Source organism: Syzygium oleosum, unplaced genomic scaffold (genome assembly GCF_021117445.2).
Source record: "Syzygium oleosum isolate NSW1041296 unplaced genomic scaffold, Sole_v2.1 Sole_v2.07, whole genome shotgun sequence".
Taxonomy (NCBI): Eukaryota; Viridiplantae; Streptophyta; class Magnoliopsida; order Myrtales; family Myrtaceae; genus Syzygium; species Syzygium oleosum.
Genome location: NW_026607491.1, coordinates 6,269,059 through 6,292,022, shown reverse-complemented (window position 1 = coordinate 6,292,022; position 22,964 = coordinate 6,269,059). Strand labels below are relative to the sequence as shown.

General features: G+C 43.5%; 5 protein-coding genes, 1 long non-coding RNA gene and 1 pseudogene across 7 annotated transcripts; 5 read left to right on the top strand and 2 right to left on the bottom strand.

The window, feature by feature from the left end:
- The first annotated feature begins 4,937 nt into the window (after nucleotides 1-4,937).
- LOC115677879 (uncharacterized) lies at nucleotides 4,938-9,984 on the top strand. Its single transcript, XM_030601123.2, has 4 exons — nucleotides 4,938-5,669; nucleotides 8,266-8,549; nucleotides 8,936-9,163; nucleotides 9,260-9,984. The coding sequence occupies exons 1-4, from the start codon at nucleotides 5,204-5,206 to the stop codon at nucleotides 9,776-9,778; spliced, it is 1,497 nt and encodes a 498-aa protein (XP_030456983.1). The 5' UTR covers nucleotides 4,938-5,203; the 3' UTR covers nucleotides 9,779-9,984.
- LOC130138682 (uncharacterized) lies at nucleotides 5,682-7,621 on the top strand. Its single transcript, XR_008817015.1, has 2 exons — nucleotides 5,682-7,448; nucleotides 7,489-7,621. It is a non-coding gene; the product is annotated as an uncharacterized LOC130138682 (long non-coding RNA).
- An 828-nt stretch (nucleotides 9,985-10,812) lies between the features above and the next one.
- On the top strand, nucleotides 10,813-15,397 carry LOC115677887 (putative disease resistance RPP13-like protein 1; annotated as a pseudogene).
- On the top strand, nucleotides 12,855-14,007 carry LOC130138681 (probable histidine kinase 6). The gene is made up of 2 exons (XM_056313512.1): nucleotides 12,855-13,133; nucleotides 13,232-14,007. The coding sequence occupies exons 1-2, from the start codon at nucleotides 12,885-12,887 to the stop codon at nucleotides 13,409-13,411; spliced, it is 429 nt and encodes a 142-aa protein (XP_056169487.1). The 5' UTR covers nucleotides 12,855-12,884; the 3' UTR covers nucleotides 13,412-14,007.
- Nucleotides 15,398-15,401: 4 nt separating the features above from the next.
- LOC115678025 (histone H3.3-like) lies at nucleotides 15,402-15,869 on the bottom strand. Its single transcript, XM_056313513.1, has one exon. The coding sequence runs from the start codon at nucleotides 15,836-15,838 to the stop codon at nucleotides 15,422-15,424; it is 417 nt and encodes a 138-aa protein (XP_056169488.1). The 5' UTR covers nucleotides 15,839-15,869; the 3' UTR covers nucleotides 15,402-15,421.
- A 162-nt stretch (nucleotides 15,870-16,031) lies between these two features.
- On the top strand, nucleotides 16,032-22,487 carry LOC115677869 (putative disease resistance RPP13-like protein 1). 2 transcript variants are annotated; one of them, XM_030601111.2, is made up of 9 exons: nucleotides 16,032-16,332; nucleotides 17,070-18,793; nucleotides 18,909-19,265; nucleotides 19,501-19,758; nucleotides 19,857-20,026; nucleotides 20,649-20,861; nucleotides 20,933-21,119; nucleotides 21,218-21,266; nucleotides 21,377-22,487. In XM_030601111.2, the coding sequence occupies exons 2-9, from the start codon at nucleotides 17,624-17,626 to the stop codon at nucleotides 21,523-21,525; spliced, it is 2,553 nt and encodes an 850-aa protein (XP_030456971.1). In that variant the 5' UTR covers nucleotides 16,032-16,332; nucleotides 17,070-17,623; the 3' UTR covers nucleotides 21,526-22,487. The 2 variants fall into 2 exon arrangements, with proteins under 2 accessions (XP_030456971.1, XP_056169486.1); XM_056313511.1 differs by lacking the exons at nucleotides 21,218-21,266; nucleotides 21,377-22,487 and having other exon boundaries at nucleotides 20,649-20,857; nucleotides 20,933-21,098.
- LOC130134485 (histone H3.2) lies at nucleotides 21,888-22,529 on the bottom strand. The gene has a single exon (XM_056313514.1). The coding sequence runs from the start codon at nucleotides 22,442-22,444 to the stop codon at nucleotides 22,034-22,036; it is 411 nt and encodes a 136-aa protein (XP_056169489.1). The 5' UTR covers nucleotides 22,445-22,529; the 3' UTR covers nucleotides 21,888-22,033.
- Nucleotides 22,530-22,964: the final 435 nt, after the last annotated feature.

The following is a 22,964-nucleotide window of genomic DNA, read 5'->3' as shown; positions in this document are numbered from 1 at the left end:
TGTGGAATTGACTCCACGGAAAAAAGTTAAAAACTACCAACCCAATCTCATGAAAATTCGTAGGGCCCATATTAGGACAAAGAAAGTTGAAAAAGCTTTAGTTACAAACCTATTGATTAGCCACAAAAAACAAGGGGATGAAAAATGACAAATCTAAGATAGCTTTTTTTTTTTTTTTGGTCGAAAATCTAAGATAGCTTGAAACAATACTTACTCTAACATCTCACGTGATCTTAGTTTTGTACTTATGGCATGCTTAATTTTAAGGGGAAAAGGGGATATGAATCTTCTCCTCGACCTGCTTTATCTTGATGTGGAGATTAAGACGTTTGAGAGCTAGCTTGAAGCTTAATATGTGACATTCCTAAATTAACTTGCTCGATTAATTGTCCGCTCGGCCATCCCATACTGAACCTCATGGTTTTGTCTTTTGGCCAGAAAAATCACGTTTCATGGTGGTGCTCTCATCTGAGCATGCTTAACTTTAGAGTTCCAATGCTTTGCATTGTTGTTATGTCAAAAGGCGCTTCTTGCGAGTTAATTCCAATTTCACATCTATATCCCATAAACACTCCTTGTTCGATGTGTAATTTAGTTCATTTCTACCTCATTCGCCGTCCTCAAAGCCTATTAGGAGTCATTCCTTGTCTAGATCTTCTGGCCTTGACGAACACTCCAAGCCCTAATCAGATAGGCCCACCAACTTTCGTGTAGTCTGTCCTCGAACCATATACCTACTGGAGGGGTCTCGCTCTAGTACTATATTGTGACGTCCCCTAGATTAACTTACTCGAGATATTGTCCGTTTTGGCTCGTCCTAAATCGAGTCTCATAGTTTTGTCTTTTGACGTATAGTTGGACACTTTCCCAGGAGGTCACAGATTCTAGTAGTGCTTTCAACTAAGCATGCTTAATTTTGGTGTTTCAATGCTAAGCATTGCTGTCACGTCAAAATGCGCATCTTGTGAGTTAATTCTAATTTCACATATATATCCTAGAAATACTCTACATCTATCCGGTGCACAATTTGATTCATTCTTACCTCTTCGGCATTCTAGAAGCCTGCCAAGAGCCAGTCCTTACTAAGATCTTCTCGCCTCAGCAAACACTCTCCGCCCTTACTGGACTAGGTCGTTACATAATAAGCTCGAACACTTGCTTTAAATTTGACTTTTCTTTTTCAAACCTCAACGAGTTATTCAAATCACAAGTATATCCGCCTTCATTGTTCAAGATATGTATTTGAATCACTATGTTTGTGCATTCTCTTGGGGCCGCCCAATGAGCTCGGATCTCGAAATGGACAGTTTCCCCCTTCTAGAGGGAGAAAGAGGGCCCACGATGATGACTTAGATGGTTACATTAGGGGTTTTGGTAATTTCTTGGAGCATGTTAAAGTTGGATCTCTTAATTGACTCATGTTCTGATTGGCCCATTTTAGATCACTGATTACCGAAAGAGCAATTATACTCGATCTCGAAGGGCGCCCATATACAATAATTTGTTCTGAATGAATGAACCCCCACAACTTTTAGTTCATTATTTACTTTTCCCTCCCCATTTTGCATTATACAAACAAAAAAAGATCAATATTTTGCGATTCTCTTCAACGTGGATGGTCCCCATTGTTCACTCATGTTAAAGAAAGGCACACAAAACAGAGATCTTGTTGCAAGTCAACCACATAGATGAAGAGATAGATTTTAATAATTGATGATTGCAAATTTACTCAAAGCACAAAGTTGGAGTTGTGTGAACTTTGAGGTGTGGAGGCTTCATATAAGCAAGGTTTGGCTACTTGATTTGCTACTTGCCAATCACAACGAAGCTCCTACTTATCCATTGAATTTCCAACGTCGAAGGCGTGAAGGATCGCGAGATCCCGTGCTTGATTCAAAATTGATTCATTGATGGTCGAGTCGAAAGGTGGTAACAACTCGCCGGCACTCCTTCCATCTGACTAAGACAATGGATTGAAGTTTTCGATGGGAAACTTCCCTAATGGCGACAATGTCAAACTCGACATTTCACAATTGTCAAACTTATTGTAGATCTATGCAGAACCAACAGGGCTTTGTCTTAGATGGTAAGAGACTTTGCTCCTCTCCTTGTGGTTTTAAGTTCAAGCCTCGGTGCGAGCACTACTGCACGAATAAGATCTCGAATGTATCATGCCGCACACCATCGTACAGACCTAGCAAAGGGCAAAAGGACACCACCCATGAAAGAAAAGGGGTCTCTCTCGATGAATTGAGGGCTGCTAAGTGCCATCTTTATCTTCAATATTCCTGGGCTAATTAAAAAAAAAAAAGCACAAACTTTTGGTCGAGTGACAATTCTGCCCAAATTTTTTTTTGTCCCGTAAAAAAGCACCAATTTTAGGTCGAGTGACAATTCTTGCCCAAACTTTTTTTCTTCTCATAAAAAATCACCAACTTTCACCCTTATCCAAAATTTGGCCCCCTGTTGACTTTTTGTTTGAAGTCACTCTTGTTTGAGAAAAAATGTTATGGTTGTGAGCTTGGCGGATCTCGTCCACAGTATCTGTCGACAGGCGGTAGTCTACAACTTCAAATTATAAGAGATTCAATCTGGAGATTTTTTTGACTTGCCGGTAAAGTGAAGGAGATGAACTATTTAACTATTATTCTTCAAACTGTAGCTAAGAGAAAAACATAATGAATAGTACTTTAAATCCGGTCAGTAAGTCACGTGAATTTATTACTAAGGTAGGATAGTTAAGTTGGATAATCAATGGTTCTAAGTCAAGGAGGGCCAGATTTGAGATTTAAATGAAAGTGGGTGATTTTTTATGAGACAAAAAAAAGTTGGGGCTAGAATTGTCTTTTTTGTTTTTGTTTTTGAGGGCTAGAATTGTCATTCGATCTAAAATTTGTGCTTTTTTACGAGACAAAAAAAAGTTGAGGTCAGAATTATCACTCGACCTAAAGTTGGTGCTTTTTTTTTTTGAATTAGGCCCAACATTCCTTCTTCAACTTTGGAAGGCAAAATTGATCGAGATGGGGAGCAGCCACAGCTGACCCATTGAACAAAAAGAGTGCGCAGAGTCTTGGAACCTGTTGATCATGACTAATTAGTTTTGTCCTCACTGGAATCCATAAAGTTTTTTAGCTTGACTTGGAATATTTGTGTCCAAACCAAGGAAAATTTAACAAGGCTTATCACGTTCCTTGACATGAACAACCTCCTCTCGACATAAAAGAAAGAAAGAAAGAAAGAATCAAATGACGATACTCCGTACAAACTTGGCTTCTAGAAAACATTGCTTGAGAGCACCATATGTTGACCATGCCAAGTCAAGTTAAAATGAAGTCCTAATTTAGAAATAAAAAATCTACATTACATTCGAAGAAAATCAAACTGTAAATGGGTTTTGATATGCTGAAAAGAAGGCCGAAATTGAGGGCAATTGCATGCCAATAATTAAGGTCATGGATTACTCCCACAGCACATATTTTACCATTTTATTTGTAATATATATATATATATAAGTCGATTTCGTTTCCTCAAATAACACGATACCCACCTTTGGCCATCCCTCATTCTTTTCTTTTTCTTTTTTTTCCATCTATGCAGCCCTTTCCCCCCTCATCCTAATCATTTTAGGAAATAAATCTAAATCGAAAAATATGCGAGAGGCCTAAGGGATTGCAAGAAAGTCCCAACGGGGTGATTGGACAAAATCATGAACTTGCCCATTATCATGTGGTAACATACATCTTCCGGTTCGACATCGGCCTATGATCACAAAGCCACGAATCACCAAACCTCTAATGTGAATTTGGTAATTTCGGGCGAAATTCGAATGGGAGTGCGATGGACGACGAGAAAGCCAATCAAAAACACGGTAGGACATTCGATCTTATCAGATGCTGATAACGAAGTGGACGACCACTAAAATTGCCCAAAATCGAGGTCCAATCCATCTAAAGTCCCACCTCGGCATTCTTTTCTCACCAGGTCGGCGAACATTCCTGGAAATTGCAAGGGATTCATTTGATTTGGCCCCTAGATTTTTCCCAAATTTCGAAACCTTCCCCCCAAATTTTCTAAATTTTTTTTTTTCGATCCTCATCATCTCCTCCTTGACTTTCTCCCACCCCCACCTTAACCCGCTCGAAATCCAATCAATCGAAAGAGGAATTTAAAAGGAAAAAAATAAAGAAAAAGGAAAAGGAAAAAGGAAATTTAATATTGTGATATCCAATGCACATTGTTGTAGGCGAACAAGACAAGAAATTCCAAAAAAAAAAAAACAATAAAAAAACAAGACAAGAAACCAGTCTCTTCATTCTCCGACCCTCGAATCCATCCTCTCTCTCTTGTAAAATGCCTTGACTTGACTCACTTCTAAGATATTATTGGCCTTCCGATCGCCAGCTCGGTATAATCTTGATTCGAATGCAACGGGTGTCGTATAGCGTATTTCACTCGACGTAACTTCGAGATCTGGTAGATCGCACGAGCGAATCGAATTACCCTTTTTATTACTCGTGCCGATTAAGCCGATAAAATATTTCGGAAGTTCAGGCGATCATGTCATTCGAAGGGTTTTGTTAGCGGACGCTTCTTGGGCACGCACGCATTGATCATACCCAATGACGAAAAATTTCGATTTCAATACTTCAAATTACGTAGGACACTTAGAAAAGAATTATTAATATTATTGCTGTTCTTTATATGGGAATTTAACGAGTGACATGAAAAGTCCTTATATGAGAGAGAAGAGGGCAATAAAGGCTTTAGACATATGAAGCTTTCTCTCCCTACTGTGTGTGATGAAACTGTGCTGACTTGAGAAGAGAGAGAGAGAGAGAGAGAGAGAGAGAGAGAGAGAGAGTTGTGTCAGCAGTGCCCATTAACAATGACCAGTGGCTGCAAAAGAATACACAACTTGGTTCTTTCTCCTTCTTCTCCTTCTCCTTCTGCTTCTCCTTCTCCTTCTGCTTCTTCTTCTCGCCTGTAGACGAGCATACCAAGTCAATCTCTCTCTCTCTCTCTCTCTCTCTAGAAGCATACGTGCATCTCTCGCTCCTCTAGCCCCAACGCAAAGCAAAAGAATATTCATTGAGATTCAGTCTCGTTCCAGTTCCATCCCATCGACCTAGTTTCTCTCTCTCTCTCTCTCTCTCTCTCTCCCGAGAAAGTTGACGTTCAAGGCCATGAACTAACTGAGAGAGATATGACAAAGATGGACCGTGGGGACAAGTCGTCGCCATCAGCATCGTCGTCGCCGCCATCAGCATCGTCGTCGCCGCCGGAGTCGCCGTCGTCGAGGGGCCTGGCCACCGTGCTGTCGATCGAGTGCCTGAAGGGGAGCTCGAAGGCGGACGAGTGGACGGGCGACATGCTCCAGACCGGGGACATCGTGGAGGAGCTCCGGATCGGGGCGTCGGTGCAGATCCGGTCGCCGTTCAAGAACGGGAAGAGCGGGGTCCAGAAGGTGCTCCACGCCTCCTTCAAGAGCAAGGACACGTTCATCCTCGTCCGGGTCAGGCGCGGGTTCAACGAGTTCGCCGAGCTGCAGGCCTGCATCGTCCCCAACGAGTCCGCCGGCAAGAAGCAGTACATGCTGAGGTCGATCGAGGACCCCAACTACGCCGTCGGGTTCCTCGACCGGAGCGAGGCCGAGTGCCTCAACTTGCAAGGTCCGTGTCCCTGTTCCGTTCCGTTCCGCTCTCTTCTCTTCTTCCTCTTCGTCGTCTTCGTTGCACGCTCTCTCGTGCGACAGTGGTCTTCCCTTTGACTTTTCTTCATCCCTCATTCCACGTGGAACGACTTCGCGTGATTGGCCGTACGTGTGGGGCCCCTCTCTCTGTCTCCCTCTCTCTCTCTGTCCTCCGAAGCGCGTAACACGAGAATTAGATTCTGCTTGCAAAAATTAATTCAGAAAATGGTAATCGGAGCTGTTATTGGTTATTCAAATATTTTTGTCATTCTACTTTGTAAAAATTGATTTCTTGATCATTCTTGAGCACGTTCATGCGGGCACTGCATGTGATTCGGTGGTTAGGATCGTGATCTGCAACGAAGCCATGGATGAGCATTGCAACCTTCGCCGGGGACCATGGAACAGACCCTTTTCATCATCATGGGTGTCCAGTGTCCACGTCTCTGTCAAATTCGATAAGAAGAAAACAAGGACATGTACATGCGTTTTGCGCACTCCCATGCCATGGGCTACCGTGTTTTAACAATTGATAAATCTGCTGCTTTGCTTGGTTAAGCGGGACCGAAGTTAGATAGGCCCTGATTTAGGAGTAAATTATTCAGATGATGCCCATGAATGGCAGACGCCGGCCCCTGTGATTGGTATTAGCTTAACAGTTGTATGCGGTGATGGTCGCGGCGAGTTTAGTGCTCGATGAGATCTAGAAAGTTGAGCCAGATTCATGTATATGAAACCAACACCATCACCGTTGCACATTGCCAACTTGGCAAGTTGATTTCGCAATCGCCCATTTCCAGGAACCAGGAGAGCGCTTCACTTTCCTTCTCGTGTTTCTTCTTTTTTTCCTGTTCCTTCTGTTTCGGGGTTACAGAAGAAGTATCACTTTTGAGAATGTGGTTTGCCATCTGAAAGCAGCAAAGTGTTGGGGTGTGAATGGCCACTTGGCTTTTGCACAAGTTGACTGCTCCCGTCGGTTGGGTCGTCGCGTCCTCCTTTTTTGGTTCACCTAATTGTCCATTAGATCATGAGATTTTCTGTTCAGAGTCCACATTTGACTTTTCTCAGCTTGCTGTATTTCGTGGACTCTTTTTAAAGACTGAGAATGGTTGAGGAGCGAAGTCTTCCGAGCCGGTCAAGAGCAATTAGTGCCTGCTTGAAATAGGACGTATGTATGTATATGTATGTGTGCACATCAGATATCTACTGTCTGTGGGATTGCTGATACGCCTCTAATCTATGCAATTTTGTTTCTGGCTTGTGAAATCTTTTGGCGTTTTGATTGCCGAGTGTTACCGGAATGCGCATGAGATGTATCTTGAAGTTGGCCTAGTTATTATCATTCATTGTGACTGCTTATATGTTTTGGCAGATTGGCATCTGTCAATGTTGACTTGAAACCATAAACTGGTAGAAGCTACTCCATGTCACATAACTGAATAATTGAGCTGCTTAAAGGATTTATTAATGAATTAAAAAAATGGCAATCCGGAGAAACGCCCATCTATCCTCTTCATTTGTTCCCAATATAAACTGAAGGGTGTGGTTGGAATCATTCCCATTTTAAGAAGGCTATTCTGTCTTTAAAGGCCACAACCTGATGAAAGGGTGAACGGGGATTGTCCGTTTAAAGGCTGATGCCAATCATTCAAAACAATGAAGTCTCCATCTGAAGTCCAACCACACTCGCACCTGAAGTTATAATCTTTTTAGTAAGCGTATGCATGTCCGGATAATTGTGAATACCACCGAGAGTGAGGTTTGTGCTTGTTTTTTTTTTCTTTTTTTTTGGTTGAAAGGTTTGTGCTGGTTTACTCACCTTCCATTTCTGCGAGGATCATGTGATATTTCACTGCACTGTCTTTTGCAGGCATGTTGTAGACTCTGCCTAAATGCAGTCTTTATTCGCTTACCTTTTCTCCACAATTCTACGACCAAATGCAATGAGCCTTGGTCCTTCTAATGAACACTTATTCATCAAGGACTTACTGCATCGATCATTATCTGAGTGCTATCTTATCTCATTTGCAGACAGAAACAATCTTGCGGATAAATTCAGGCCCCAAAATATAGTTGACCTCATTGATTGCGCATCTTGCATCTATAACATTTGTCTGTGTGCCAACGGCAAATGTATGACATGAGGACTCCATGTTATTCGGCTTCTGAAAAAGCGTTTCACACCCATAGTAGAAATGATACACTTTGATTGTGACCGGTTTTAGTTATTTTTGGGAAGAACGGTTACAAAATTAGCAGCAGAAAAGCTCTGCTCAGAATCTTTCTTTTACTTTTTTTAGTCATAATTGCGTACCAACATTCGAGGTGCAAGTTTCAAACTTTGTGCTGCCTTGTAAAAACACAGGTTTCCAGCTTGAGAGTTGAACATATTTCCCTTATTTATCATTTTTTTTATATAAGGTAATGCTACTTGAGTGGATTCTCGACTGGAAAAACTAATTAATATATGGAAGAATAATTACCCTCTGCATGGATATTACTTAGAGATTGCAAGCTTCTTTTTCTGCTGCTACCTGCTTCTTTGTGCACTTTGAGATGGTTCTTCTAATTTGCAGCTTCAAGGAGTACGAGGATGGTAAATGCACTGTCCAGGACCCAGCTTCAAGATGGATACGTTTCCTACCGATGGGACCGCAAAATGCACGAGTTGCTTTTGGTTCCCAATTCAAGCTGCTTTCTCTCCATACTTTTCCTTCCAAAAGCCTCTGATCGGGTTGCCTCTCGTTACAACGACCTGGAAGACACCCTTGCAAGAGCAAATACGTGGCTCAACGCGTCCCAGCACTCTGGCGTGCCAATTGTCTTCATGAACATACAGACTGAATCCCTGCTTACTAAGGTAGACTTCTGATTCTTGAACCAAATTTCCCGTAAAAAGCCGCGTGCGTTTGCCTTACAAGTTTCTTGGACTAATTTCTTGAAGCATTTAAATAAATCAAGATACTTTGTACATACATATATTTCAAGATCTTCAAATTGTAGTGACTATGAAATCAGACTCACAATCACCTGGGTCCATATTTGTCCTTAAAACTGCCATAACATATTTCCTGAGATGATGTTATGTTCTCTCTTTCCTTTTAAATTTGGTATTGATAACTCTTTACTAACTGTCGCAATCCATGGATAAAAGTTGGAGGTGGTGAATGGAAGTGGAGTCTCACAGATCTTATTTCCTCGAAAAAATGTTGATGTCATTTCTACTTTGCTTTTGGCTTGTTACAGATATCTGGGGAGACGGCTTCTTCCACCGTAAATGCTAGCTCATTGGCTGACCTATCCAATCTCGCCACTGCTAGTCTATACGGTTTCGAGGACTATCATGGGGTTGACATTGGTGTCGTGAGGGCAGTTCGTCTCTGGTTTGCTCCTCTAGGAGGAGAGTTTCCTATAGAGATTAAACTACAGGAAGGTGACACAAAGCTCGGTTTTGCCATAAGCCGAACAGAGGAGGTAAGTTGTCCTAATTTCTCATGCCTTTTTCTGCTACATATAAATTTTTTCCTATCCACCAAATCCCACTTCTTTTTGTACAACTGTAACTTTCAGGGGTTTATCTATATATCAACAGTCATAGATGATGATGAAAATGCACCCGCACCCTCAACCCGGTCAGGCCTTAACAATCTGTACCGTGAGGCAACTAGCTCATCCAGGCTTCTTGTCATCTCAAGAGTATCGAACCAGAAAGTCCTCCCTTGGATTGTCTCATCGACCGGGGCAGTCCGATGCTATGACACGGTCTCTCTGAGCCAGAAGCTCTCCTTGCACCGCCATGCCAAGGTGCCCATCCTCATGCACGTCTTCCTATGGGACCGCTCGCTCTTCCCCGTGAGCGGAGGCAGCTCGAGGTTCAGGATGGCCCACTCGCCACCCGCCATGGCCTTAGAACCCGAAGCACCCTTGTCGCGGCAACCCCATGAGAGCCAAGTGCAGCCTCTGCCTCTCAATATATCAGATGATGACATCGTGATCAACGACAACCCGCAGTACAGGCTCGAGCGCGATACGGCCGGCGAGGCATCCTTTAGGTTCCATGATTTTGCTCTTCCAAATAATTGGGTCTGAAAATAATGGCTCCGCACATGATTCCCAGTTTTTCTTTATGATGTGTACATAGGTAGAGGAGAAAAATCCCCATGTACGTTCTTTTTCGACATACTTGAAGAGAAGAGGGGAAAAAACTTTCACTGTCCCCAGCATACGAGCCATCAGTTGATGTCTTATGTAGTGTTGCTCGAATCATTTGCTAAAGGAAATCATAATTTCCATGATCCTACCGTTTTCCTTTGTCCAAGTACTGCTGCTGCTGTTGTTGTTGTTGTTGTTGTGACATATATAGCTGAAAACAGTTGTGGATAGCTGTTAGCCTGCAATGCAAATTTGGTCGTCGGGAAATTTTTCTATTTTACAGATTGTTCAATTTATTACGATTATAAGTGATCTGTGGCATTTCTATCTATAGACAACCGTGGGATGAATTGTCAAAACCTGTATATATTCTAGTCGCAGCCAAGCGGGAGGACAGACCGGATCTGAAGGCCACGGTGCCTCCTGTGAAGTCCATGGAAAGTTATGGAGGAAAAGAAGTGTGAATCTTGAGGCTTGCTACCGATAAAGACTAAAGACTGCACATTTTTGTTTTCGCGCAGAGTCAGTCAATTTGTTTAGTGATACTGTCATTCTGTTGCTTTCATGTTAACGCCTATGGATGACATTTATATTGAAGGAGGCATCAGGTAAGGAGTGAAGGATGTTTTACTTGAATTAAAGTCGGGAAACGATTATGTCTACAGAGGCTATTTCAATCCAAAGTCGATCATACTGAAATGTAAAGAAGCACAAATTCGATGACTTGGTGGCATGGTGCAGAGTCCTAGGAAATTTATCTTTTGTACTTCAAAGCAGCACGATAATATCAATGAAAGGCTTTGTTTGGCAAGGCCTCTTTGATATTGAATAGTAATTTCTTAACTTCAAAACGTGTGGAAATATAATGGAAGAAACTATTGAAACAAGAAGTGATAACAAGAAATAGTGTTGCAATTGAGAGAACTTCTTTGTTAGTTCTTAATGAAGTCCAAGAGCAAAGGGGCCAGAATAGTCGGACAAGACTTGGAGCTCTTTTCCGTATTTTTCCATGAAGAAAAACTAAGGGCACCTCGATTTTTTAAGTTACGTCAAGTGTTCCCTCATCTTCTATATGTTACAATTCCATGAAGAAAAACTAAAAACAACTTGATTTCTTAAGCTGCCTCCAGTATCCCCTCATTCTCTCTGTCTTACAATTCCGAGTCTATTGCAGCTCTTGCTTCTCTTAACAAAGCATAGACATTGCCATGGTAGGAGCTCTAGTGAGCGGAGCCGTCCTCTCTGCTTCGGTCCAGGTACTATTTGACAGATTGGCGTCTCGCAGGCTAATAGACTCTATCTGGAGACGGAAAGATGATGACGTTCTGCTGAAGAAGCTAAAGACAAGCCTTGTATTTGCTGAGGCGGTATTGTCTGATGCGGAGCATAAGCAAATCACAGACCCGACCGCGAAACGGTGGCTATACCAGCTAGAAGAAACTGTCGCCGATGCTCAGAATCTCTTGAATGGTATTGAAAACAGAGATTCGCCGAGGAGGTTAACAGGCGGATCGAGAAGCAAATTGCTAGAAGACATGCTCGACAGATTGGAGCTTATGGCAAGGCAAAAAGATGCCTTTGGCTTCATAGAACTAGGAGAACAGCCTTCGCAGACGTCCCCGACGACGTATTTGATGCAGGAGCCTAACATCTATGGTAGGGACAAAGATATGGAGGCCATAGTCAGCTTATTGCTGTCCGATGATGCGCCGGGTGACCCAATATGCGTGATTACCATCGTCGGTGTCCCAGGGATCGGCAAGACCACGCTTGCTCAGTCTCTTTACAATGATAACAGAGTGGAAGGGTATTTTGACTTCAGAGTTTGGATCTGTGTCTTGAACAGGTTTGGTGTTTATTCGATTACCAAGACAATCCTAGAAGCAATAACTATGGTGAGTTGTGATATAAAGGACTTGAATCTTCTTCAACCGAGACTCAGAGAAGAACTAATCGGCCAGAAACTCTTACTTGTTCTGGATGATCTTTGCACTGAGGACTGCTCGGAATGGAACACACTGCAAAGTCCTTGTAGATTCTATGCACTGGCAAGCAAGACCATAGTGACTACTCGCAGTGAAATCAGCAGCGATGACGTGCACACTGCCAGCTTACTATTTAAGCCCACTACCATGCAAAGATTGCTGGTTGATCTTCGCTCAACATGCATTTGATAGTGGACTCGGTGCTCCAGAGCCAAACCTAGAAGCACTAGGCAGAGAAGTTGTGAAGAAATGCGGAGGCCTTCCTCTAGTCGCCAAAACCCTTGGAGTTCTTTTCCGCTCTAAACCAAACCATGGGGAGTGGAACGAAATCTCGAAGGATAGTACGTGGGATGCATCACATGATTTGAGCAGCTTTGTACAGACTTTAAGTGTACGACCGTAACTTTTGCTTATCTACTTCTCCAATTCTTTGATTCTAGTTTAGCAGCGAAACGTCTTGATCTAAACTTGCAATAATCACGTTTTCACGTTTTCTTGGGTGCAGTTTACAAGTGGAATAGGCAAATGGAGAAGAAAGCTTTTGGAAAGTCAACATGACGAAAATTTCTTCCCAGGGGTCCTGAATCAGTTTGGAGGCACATAACCATATATAAAGATCAAGAGGGCATGGCTTTCCATACTTCTGGTGCTCTGGATCGTGATTCTGAGCATTGCGAGCTCATTGGTTTACAAGACTGTAAAAGATTATCAGATCGCTAAAATGGAGGAGGCATTGGGTAGCATGTGCGATAAACGGGCACGGATGATACAGGATCAGTACACGGTCAATGCTAATCACATCCACACGCTTGCCGTGGAGGCGAGATTTTATCACTAACAGAATGCAATGTTTACTGAACAGGTGTGTCCCACACAGCTCTCCTGGATATCGATTTATCGACCTCTTTTATGTGCTGACCCTGACCCAGTAATTGTTGAAGATGTATATTATCATTCGTATAGTTTTAAGCATAAATGGCGTTCCCAGTTTTGAACATTTTCCTGCAACAAACAGCAAAGTATTATATAACTCATGGTAGTAATTCTTCTGCTGGAAGATGCGGGAGCCTCTTGGGATCTACGTGGATAATACTACTTTCCAGCGCCCATTACTTTCTGGAGTGGCTTTTGCAGAACGAGAGGGTCATTGCGAGAAGGAAAATTCTAAGAGAGGGGAGAAATGGGAGATGATGGATATGACCTTTATAAAACCGCCTTCGCCCATTCAAGCATGCGCACATTTCTGTGAAGCTAACACCGCTAGTGTGGATGCACTTCTGAATTCACTCTGCACAAGGATTAGAAAGGTACCTCATCTGTTATTTCCTCTTCACATGCTACGTCTTCGTATTTCCACAACACCAACGCTTAATCGGGGCACGTGTTTGCATGTTGCATGATGCAGGAAGATCAAGATCATGTACTGAAGGGAAGAGCCTTTGAGAAAGCTGTATTGTCAGGCCCCTTCAGGCTGTTACCATCGAATCGGATTGGAGTGATTTTGACATATCCTGTTTACAGATCCACACTATCACCTAGCATGCGTTTGGAAGAGCATACAGTGGCCACTGCAGGGTTTGTCTAGTGCTTCTCTTTCTCGCAGCATTCTTTGGTACAATTAGGATCGATCGAATGAGTATGTGGTCCTCTCCACTTACCAAATCAGTCCTCAAATTAATATACAAATATCAATTCAGTCCTAAACTTTTTTATTTTTCCAAATAGTCCTAAACTATTGGAGCTAGTTTCAAATGCTTCAAGTTTGCACTGGGATGCTCGAGTGAAATTAGCCTCCTTTGCCCTAAAGGCTCGCATTTCAGACAGATCCGAATTACTTCTTATTTTCCTGCTATGATTTCTTAATTCTATATTTTTATTATTTAACCATTGGCTGTTCTATGACAAATGCATAATGGTGTTAGTGTCCTATATTGATTGCAACCTTGATGTTGTGACATGAAGAATTTGTGCGATAATGTTGGCTTCTGCGTGCCGCGTTCATGCATATTCCAGATGCTTAGGTGGGAGGCTTTGGTCAAGTTTGCCTTGCATTATGTATTCCAAAACGTTAACGTCTGTCACGAGGATACGCCCTTGGCTATCTGTATCTTCTCATACCCAACCGATTCTTTCGTTTCTCTGTTGGTTAATTTAAATGGATATGTGTGATTAAAATTTACAATTGCCATCAGATACATAGGTGGACTCGTTGAATTCAAGTCCTTTGTGGAGTACGTACTCAGGCAACTTGGAAATCAGACGGTTTCGGTTACCGTATATGACATCACAAACTCTTCTCGCTCATTGATGTATGGGCACAATTATGTCGAAAGCAACCGACCCATGATGCACGAGAGCAAGCTTGAACTCGGAGATCCCTTCAGGAAGTACCTGATGATATGTAGGTTAATCCACCCAACCATATGGTCATTCAAAAAGAAAGGGTTCCCTATTGGGCTGACACTGATCATGCAGGTATCGAGATGCACCATCTTTATCTTGGATTGCAGTCATCGTCACAGTCTCGACCTTCACCATCAGTTCGTTAGTGACATGCCTGCTTTATGCTGCAGCAGTTCACATCGTAAAAATCAGACAAAGCGCACTCAGAATTCGAGGATTGGAAGTTCAACTGCAAGATGCGAACACAGCCAATTCCCAGGTGATGTTTACGGGGAACTACTACAAAAGCAGCGTGTGTTGTCCGCTTCCTGATGATGACAGTTCAATGCTAACCGTGTCTGATTTTCTCTGTCTAAAACAGCTCCGAGCCGATGCTTCCGAGATTAAGCAGCCTGCTTATATCATCATCAGTATGATAAACATAAACTCCCGCATTGTTTTTTTTTTCTTTTTTTCTTCTTTTTAATAGCTCTTGCACGATCAAGGGATCGAATTTTTACAGAATGCGTGCTTTCATTTTTCCCGCAGAGACTCTTGCCATGCTTCTTATGACCGAACTGAGCTCAATCCAGGGGGGCTACATTCAGATTGCTCGAGCTTGTGGAAGGAGGCAGATTGCATTAGTAGACAAAGCCCTCGAATCACCAAATTTGCCAGTCATAACTCATAACATCTAGAATGTTGCCAATTGCAGGTCATTAACATGTGGAAGGTTGCTTGGACAGTTTAAGACTGAGTCATTTATTCAGCTTTCAAAGTTTGAGAATTCTAGGAAAATAAGGTGATGATTGCAGATGCTTCTGCAAAAGCAAATAAAAAATTTCCTGTGTGAGTCAACACTTTCGACATGGTTCATATCATGGATTATCAATTTCTGCATTCCCACAAGCAAGCAAGAGTTTTCAAACTCAGCCCCAACTATTGTCGATTTCTTGAAATCACCATGTGTTTATCTATTATGGTCAAGACAAACAGACTACTGTCTTCTCTTCCTTGACGATAAACTCGCTAAATCAAACCTTTGCAAACTAGAAAGCACAAGACTGCCAGAATTCAAAGTGAAAAGAACCCGCATTCCATTGATGCCCAAACCTGTACGTCTACATGATGCCGATTCAAAGTCTCCATAATCAGGCCTTAAACAAATCAACCTCCCCTGCTACGATCAAACATCAAACCACATTTTGTTTAACTAAGCCCTCTCTCCCTGGATCCTCCTGGCGAGCTGGATATCCTTGCGCGTGATCGTGACCTGCTTGGCGTGGATTGCGCACAGGTCGGTGTCCTCGAACAGCCCGACGAGGTACGCCTCTGCCGCCTCCTGGAGGGCCGCGACAGCACTGCTCTGGAACTGGAGGTCGGTCTGGAAGTCCTGGGCGATCTCCCTCACCAGCCGCTGGAAGGGCAGCTTCCGGATCAGCAGCTCTGTGCTCTTCTGGTACTTCCTAATCTCCCTCAGCGCCACCGTCCCGGGCCTGAACCTGTGCCGCTTTTTCACGTCCCCGGTCGCCGGAGCCAACTTCCTTGCCGCCTTAAGCCGAACAGAGGAGGAACGGTATCCTAATTTCTCATGCCATTTTCTGCTACATATAAAGTTTTTCCTATCCATTAAAGCCCACTTCTTTTTGTGCTACTGTAAATTTCAGGGGTTTATCTATATATCAACAGTCATAGATGATGAAAATGCACCCTCAACCCGGTCAGGGCTTAGCAATCTGTACCGCGTGGTGACTAGCTCATCCAGGCTTTGTCATCTCAAGAGTATCGAACCAGAAAGTCCTCCCTTGGATTGTCTCATCTGAGCCATGACACGGTCTCTCTGTGCCAGAAGCTCTCCTTGCACCGCCATGCCAAGGTGCCCATCCTCATGCACGTCTTCCTATGGGACCGCTCGCTCTTCCCTGTGAGCAGAGACAGCTCGAGGTTCCGGATGGCCCACTCGCCACCTGCCATGGCCTTAGGACCCGAAGCACACTTGTCACGGCAACCCAATAAGAACCAATTACAGCCTCTGCCTCTCGAGATATCAGATGACGACATTGTGATCAACGACAACCCGGAGTACAGGCTCGAGCACGATACAGCCGGCGAGGCATCCTTTAGGTTCCATGATTTTGCTGTTCCAAATAATTGGGTCTGAAAAATTACGGCTCCACACTTGATTCCTAGTTACTTCATGATATGTACATAGGTAGAGAAGAAAAATCCCCAAGAGGATTTGTTTTCTGACTGTCTGTTTCTTTTTCAACAAACTTGAAGAGAAGTGGGGAAACAACTCTCTGTCCCAACCACATGAGCCATCAGTGGGATATCTTACATATCGATGCTCGAATTATTTGACAAATGAAATCGGGCTTGCGCTGATCCTTCCGTTTTTCTTTGTTCGAGTATCATCATCATCATCATCATCATTATTATTAATATGGTGACATATATAACTGAAAGACAGTTGTACATAGCTGCTAGCCTGCAAGGCAAATTTGGTTGTGGGGAATTTTATCTATTTTGCAGTTTGTTCAATTCGTTACGATCATAAGTGATCTGTAGAACTTCTATCCTATAAAGAATTATAGACAACCGTGGGATGACTTGTCAAAACTGGAATGTATTCTAGTAGCAGCCAAGCGTGAGAATAGACCGGCTCTGAAGGCCACGGTGTTCCTGTTAAGTTCATGGAAAGTTATGGATGCGGTGGAGTGTGAAATCTTGAGGCTTGCTATTGACGAAGACTAAAAGCTCTGAAAAATGTTGTCTTCTTGCAGAGTCAGTCAATTTACTTAGTTATATTGTCTTTCTGTCGCTTTCATGTTAACATCTACGGATGATTTTTTATATTGAAGGAGGCATCACGTTAGGAGTGAAGGCTAGTTTACTCGATCAAATTGGAGAAATGGTCATATTAACAGAGGCTATTTCAATCCACCGCCGATCATACAGATACTGAGTTGTAAAGAAACATTGATTCGATGACTTGGTGGCATGGTGCGGAGTCCTAGGAAATTTCTTCTTTGTAATTGTACAGCAACACGGAAATATCACTGAAAAGCTGCATTTGGCAAGGCCGTCTTTGACGACTGGATCATTAATTTCTAACTTCAAACCGCGTGGAAATGTGTTTGAAGAAACTTCGGAAGCAAGAAGCGTGAGCAAGGAAGACAGAATAGTGTTGCACTTGAGAGGAAGCCTCTCCGTTAGTTCTTAAAAAAAAGTACAAGAGCAGAGGGGCCACAGTAGTCGGTTAAGAATTGAGCCCTCTCCTTCGTCTTTTCCATGAAGTAAAACTCAAAACACCTTGATTTCTGAAGCTAATCTCAAGTGTTCCCTCATCCTCTGTATCCTGCAATTCCTCGTCCATTGCCCTTTTTGCTTCTGTTAGCAAAGCATAAACTTTGACATGGCAGGAGCACTAGTGGGTGGAGCTGTCCTCTCTGCTTCGCTCCAGGTACTATTCGACAGATTGGCTCCTCGCAGTCTGACAGACTCTGTCTGGAGAAGGAAAGACGAGGAAGTTCTGCTGAAGAAACTAAAGGCAAGCCTTGTATTTGCTGAGGCGGTGTTGTCTGATGCGGAACATAAGCAAATCACAGACTCGACTGCGAAAGGGTGGCTAAACCAGCTAGAAGATACCGTCGCCGATGCTCAGAATCTTTTGAATGCTATTGAAGACAGAGATTCGCCAAGGAAGCTAAGAGGCGGATCGAGAAGCAAATCGCTAGAAGACATGCTTGATAGATTGGAGCTTATGGCAAGGCAAAAAGATGCCTTTGGCTTCATAGAACTGGGAGTACAGCCTTTGCAGATGTCCCCGACGACGTCTTTGATGCAGGAGCCTAACATCTATGGTAGGGACGAAGATATGGAGGCCATAGTCAGCTTGTTGCTGTCCGATGATGCGCCAGGTGACCCAATATGTGTGATTACCATCGTCGGTGTCCCAGGGATCGGCAAGACCACGCTTGCTCAGTCTGTTTACAATGATATCAGCGTGGAAGGGTATTTTGACTTCAGGGTTTGGATCTTTGTCTCGAACAGGTTAGATGTTTATTCGATTACCAAGGCAATCCTAGAAGCAATAACTATGGTGACTTGTGATATAAAGGACCTGAATCTTCTTCAACTGAGACTCAGAGAAGAACTAATCGGCCGGAAACTCTTACTTGTTCTGGATGATCTTTGCACTGAGGACTGCTCGGAATGGAACACACTGCGAAGTCCTTTAAGATTCTGTGCACCGGCTAGCAAGACCATAGTGACTACTCGCAGTGAAATCACAGCGGCAATGACGTGCAAGCTGCCAGCTTACCATTTAAGCCCTCTACCATACGAAGATTGCTGGTTGATCTTCACTCAACATGCATTTGATAGTCGACTCGGTGCTCCAGATCCGAACCTAGAAGCAGTAGGCAGAGAAGTCGTGAAGAAATGTGGAGGCCTTCCTCTAGTCGCCAAGACCCTCGGAGTTCTGTTCCGCTCTAAACCAAACCATGGGGAGTGGAATGAAATCTTGATGGATAGTATGTGGGATGCATCACATGACTTGAGCAGCTTCGTACAGACTTTAAGTGTACGACAGTAACTTTTTGTTTTCTACCTCTCTAATTCTCTGATTCTATTTTAGCAGTGCAATAATCTTAATCTAAACTTGCAATGATCTCGTTTTCACTTTTCCTTGGGTGCAGATTAGAAGTGGAATAGGTAAATGGAGAAGAAAGCCTTTGGAAAGACAACATGACGAAAATTTCTTCCCACAGGGTCTGAATCAGTTCAGAGGCACATACTCTTTTAAAAAGATTAAGAGGACATGGCTTTCCAAACTTCTGGTGCCCTGGATCATAATTCTGAGCATTGTGAGTGCATTGGTTTACAATACTCTAAATGATTATCAGATCACAAAAATGAAGGAGGCATTGGGAAGCATGTGCGATAAACGGGCATTGATGCTACAGAATCAGTTCACGGTTCATGTTAACCACATCCATGCACTTGCTATGGTGGCGACACTTTATGACCAACGGAATGCAACATATACCACACAGGTGTGTCCCACACAACTCTCTTGCACATCGATTTATCTACCGCTTTTATGTTCTTGTTCATTAAATTTAAATGGATGGACCCGGTAATTGTTGAAAACGTAGATCATCATCCATATAATTTTAAGAATAAATGGTGGTCGCGGCTTTGAACTTTCACCAGCAACAAACGGCAAATTTTTAACTATCTCGGTTCTGTATGTCATATAACTCGTGTTACTATTTCTTCTGCTGGAAGATGGGGGAGGCTCTTGAGAGCCACTTGGATAATACTACTTTCAAGCGCCCATTACTTTCTGGAGTGGTTTATGCAAAACAAGTGGGTCATTGCAAGAATGAAAATTTTGAGAGAGGGAAGCAATGGTGGATAATGCATGTGACCCCCAAAAGCCAGCCTTTACCTGTTCAAGAAGAGTATTTACCTTCCAAAATCTGTCGAGACGGCATCGCTTATAAGGATACACTTCTGTGTTCACTTGCCAGGATGACAAGAAAGGTACCTCATCTGTTATTTCCTCTTTACACACTATATCTTCGTATTTCCACAATACCAAAGCATAATTCGGGCACGTTTTCGCATGTTGCATGACTCAGGAAGATCAACATCATGTATTGAAGGCAAGAGCCGTTGAAAAAGCTGTATTATCACCCCCCTTCAGGCTGTTTCCATCGAATCGGATTGGAGTGATTTTGATATATCCTGTTTACAGATCCAAATTCTCACCAAACATGAGTTTGGAAGAGCGCATCAGAGCCACTGCAGGGTTTGTCTAGTGTTGCTCTCTATCACAGCATTCCATAGTAAAATTAGGATCGATTGAATGAGTATGTGGTTCTCTCAAATCATGATTTCTCTGAGGAACTGGACCAACCATTTACTATGAATATTTGACTGTTGCTAGAAGAGGCCTGTGAGATGGACTGGATACTGTTGGAGCTAGTTTCGAATGCTTCAAGTTTGCACTGGGGATACTGGACTGAAATTGGTGTCCCTTCCCCCTAATTGCTCACATTTCAGACAGACCCGGATTACTACTTGTTTTCCTGCTATGATTTCCTAATTTTGTATTCTATTATTCGACCATTGGCTGTTCTATGACATATGCATGACGGTATTTTTGTGATATATCAATTGCAACCTCGATCTTATGATATGATGAACTTGTGGGACAGTGCTGGCTTGTGCAAGCCCCGTTTTTGCATATTCCAGATACTTCAGGAGTCTCTAGTTAAGTTTGCCATGCATTATGTAGTTCAAAATGTTAATGTCTGTAATGAGGATACAACCTTGGTTATCTGCATCTTCTCATGCCCAATCAATTCTTATATTTGTCTGTCAGTTAATTTAGATAGACTCTGTGTGATTAAAATTTACATTTGCATCAGGTATATTGGTGGAATCTTTGAATTCGAGTCCCTTGTGGAGAACGTACTCTGGCAACTTGGAAATCAGACGGTTTTGGTTACGGTATATGACATCACAAACTGTTGTCCCTCATTGATGTATGGTCACAAGTGCATCGAAAGTAACCGGTCCATGATGCACATGAGCAAGCTTGAACTCGGAGATCCCTTCAGGAAGTACATGATGATATGTAGGTTAGTCCACCCAATCAAATGGTCATTCGGAAAGAAAGAGTTCCCCTATTGGGCTGACACTGACCATGCAGGTATCGAGATGAGGCATCCTCATCTTGGATAGCAGCCATCGTCGCAGTCTTGATCGTCACCATCGGTTCGTTAGCGCCATGCGTGCTTTATGCTGCGGCAATCCACATCGTGAAACTCAGACAAGCCTCACTCCAGATTCGAGGATTGGAAGTTCAACTGCAAGATGCGAACACGGCCAATTCCCGGGTAATATTTCTGGGGAACCATAAAAAAAAAGCAGCCTGTGTTGTCCGCTTCCTGATGATTTTTCGCTAACCGTGTCTGATTTTCTATGTCTATAACAGCTCCGAACCGATGCTTCAGAGATTAAGCAGCCCGCTTATATCATCATCCGTATGATAAACCTTAACTTCTGCAGTATTTTTTGCTCTCTTCCTTTTGAAGCTCCAGTATGATCAATGGATCAAATCTTTTACAGAATATGTGATTTCATTTGCCCGCAGATACTCTTGCCATGCTTCTCGAGACTGAACTGAGCTCAGCGCAAAGGGGCTACACTCGGATTGCTCAAGCTTGTGGAAGGAGGCAGATTGCATTAGTAGACAAAGCCCTCGAATCACCAAATTTGCCAGTCATAACTCATACCATCTAAAATGGTCCCAATATCAAGTCATTACATACGGACCGTCACTACTTGCTTGGACAGCTTGAGATCGAGTTCCACTATTCAGCTTTCGAGCCAGTGATAAGTCTAGGAAAAAGTATTACTTGCAGATCAAACAGAACATTTTCTGGCGCGATTGACACGGCTTATGTAATTCCCTGCATTCGCACAAGAAAGCAAGAGACTTTCGAATTCAGCCCCAACTATATTGTCAATTCCTTGAAACCATCCCATTGACCACAAAACCAATGTAATAATCACGCGATTATCTATTGTTCTTGTCTTCCAAGAACATCAATTCACAAGATCAAACCCATGAATACTGAAAAGCACAAAAATTTGCCAGAAAGTCAAAGAAAGCGAAGCAAACCCACATTCCATTAATGCCCAAAGATGTACAGATACATAACACCGGTTCAAAATCTCCACAATCAGGCCTACAACCAAACAACATCCTCCGAAACGACGAAGATCTAACCACATTCCCCGTTTTTAACTAAGCCCTCTCTCCTCGGATCCTCCTGGCGAGCTGGATGTCCTTGGGCATGATCGTGACCCGCTTGGCGTGGATGGCGCACAGGTTGGTGTCCTCGAACAGCCCGACGAGGTACGCCTCCGCCGCCTCCTGGAGGGCGGCGACGGCGCTGCTCTGGAACCGGAGGTCGGTCTTGAAGTCCTGGGCGATCTCCCGCACCAGCCGCTGGAAGGGCAGCTTCCGGATCAGCAGCTCCGTGCTCTTCTGGTACTTCCGTATCTCCCTCAGCGCCACCGTCCCGGGCCTGAACCTGTGCGGCTTCTTCACCCCGCCGGTCGCCGGGGCCGACTTCCGCGCCGCCTTGGTGGCCAGCTGCTTCCGCGGGGCCTTGCCGCCGGTGGACTTCCGGGCCGTCTGCTTCGTGCGGGCCATGCCGGCGTGCGTCGAATTTCCTCGGGAAAATCGAGAGAGAAAGCGGGTTGGATCTGGTGGTTTCTTCTTGCGAGCGGAGGAGGAAGGTATATAAAGGAGGGAGGAAGAAGAAGGAGAGAAGAAGAAGAAGAGAGCGAGGCGGGAGAGGCAAAGGGTTTTTGGGATTTTGAAAATGTTTTCGGAGGAGAGGGGAGGAGATCCGGCCGTTGGATTGCGGGTGGATTTGGACGGGCGAGATTCGTTTGTGGTTGGAGCCACGCGGATCGCGATCCGCGAGGACGGTGGAGCGGCCAATGAGGGATGCGCCTGAATGGAAGTGTCGCGCGGGATGTGGGCGCGGGCGCGTTTTTCTTTTTTGGTCGGAGCGGGATTTTTTCTTTGAGGGTGTGGAATTTTTGACCGACGAAATTAATTTTTCTTTCGACAGAAATTTTTGGAAAGGTTATCCTCTCTCTTCGATAAATAGGAAAAATTTGAAAATTATTCGGTATTAAACGATGAAGTAAATATTAAAATTTTT

What these genes read in the sequence shown, in the direction of transcription:
- LOC115677869 (XM_030601111.2), top strand. Translation starts at nt 17,624, where the DNA reads ATGGCAGGAGCACTAGTGGGTGGAGCTGTCCTCTCTGCTTCGCTCCAG. An exon ending in GCTTCGTACAGACTTTAAGT is followed by an intron (nt 18,794 to 18,908) that starts GTACGACAGTAA and finishes CCTTGGGTGCAG; the next exon opens with ATTAGAAGTGGAATAGGTAA. An exon ending in GCCCGCTTATATCATCATCC is followed by an intron (nt 21,267 to 21,376) that starts GTATGATAAACC and finishes ATTTGCCCGCAG; the next exon opens with ATACTCTTGCCATGCTTCTC.
- LOC115678025 (XM_056313513.1), bottom strand. Translation starts at nt 15,838, where the DNA reads ATGGATAGGAAAAACTTTATATGTAGCAGAAAATGGCATGAGAAATTA.
- LOC130134485 (XM_056313514.1), bottom strand. Translation starts at nt 22,444, where the DNA reads ATGGCCCGCACGAAGCAGACGGCCCGGAAGTCCACCGGCGGCAAGGCC.
- LOC130138681 (XM_056313512.1), top strand. Translation starts at nt 12,885, where the DNA reads ATGCGGGAGCCTCTTGGGATCTACGTGGATAATACTACTTTCCAGCGC. An exon ending in TCTGCACAAGGATTAGAAAG is followed by an intron (nt 13,134 to 13,231) that starts GTACCTCATCTG and finishes TGCATGATGCAG; the next exon opens with GAAGATCAAGATCATGTACT.
- LOC115677879 (XM_030601123.2), top strand. Translation starts at nt 5,204, where the DNA reads ATGACAAAGATGGACCGTGGGGACAAGTCGTCGCCATCAGCATCGTCG. An exon ending in CGAGTGCCTCAACTTGCAAG is followed by an intron (nt 5,670 to 8,265) that starts GTCCGTGTCCCT and finishes TCTAATTTGCAG; the next exon opens with CTTCAAGGAGTACGAGGATG. An exon ending in CCATAAGCCGAACAGAGGAG is followed by an intron (nt 9,164 to 9,259) that starts GTAAGTTGTCCT and finishes TGTAACTTTCAG; the next exon opens with GGGTTTATCTATATATCAAC.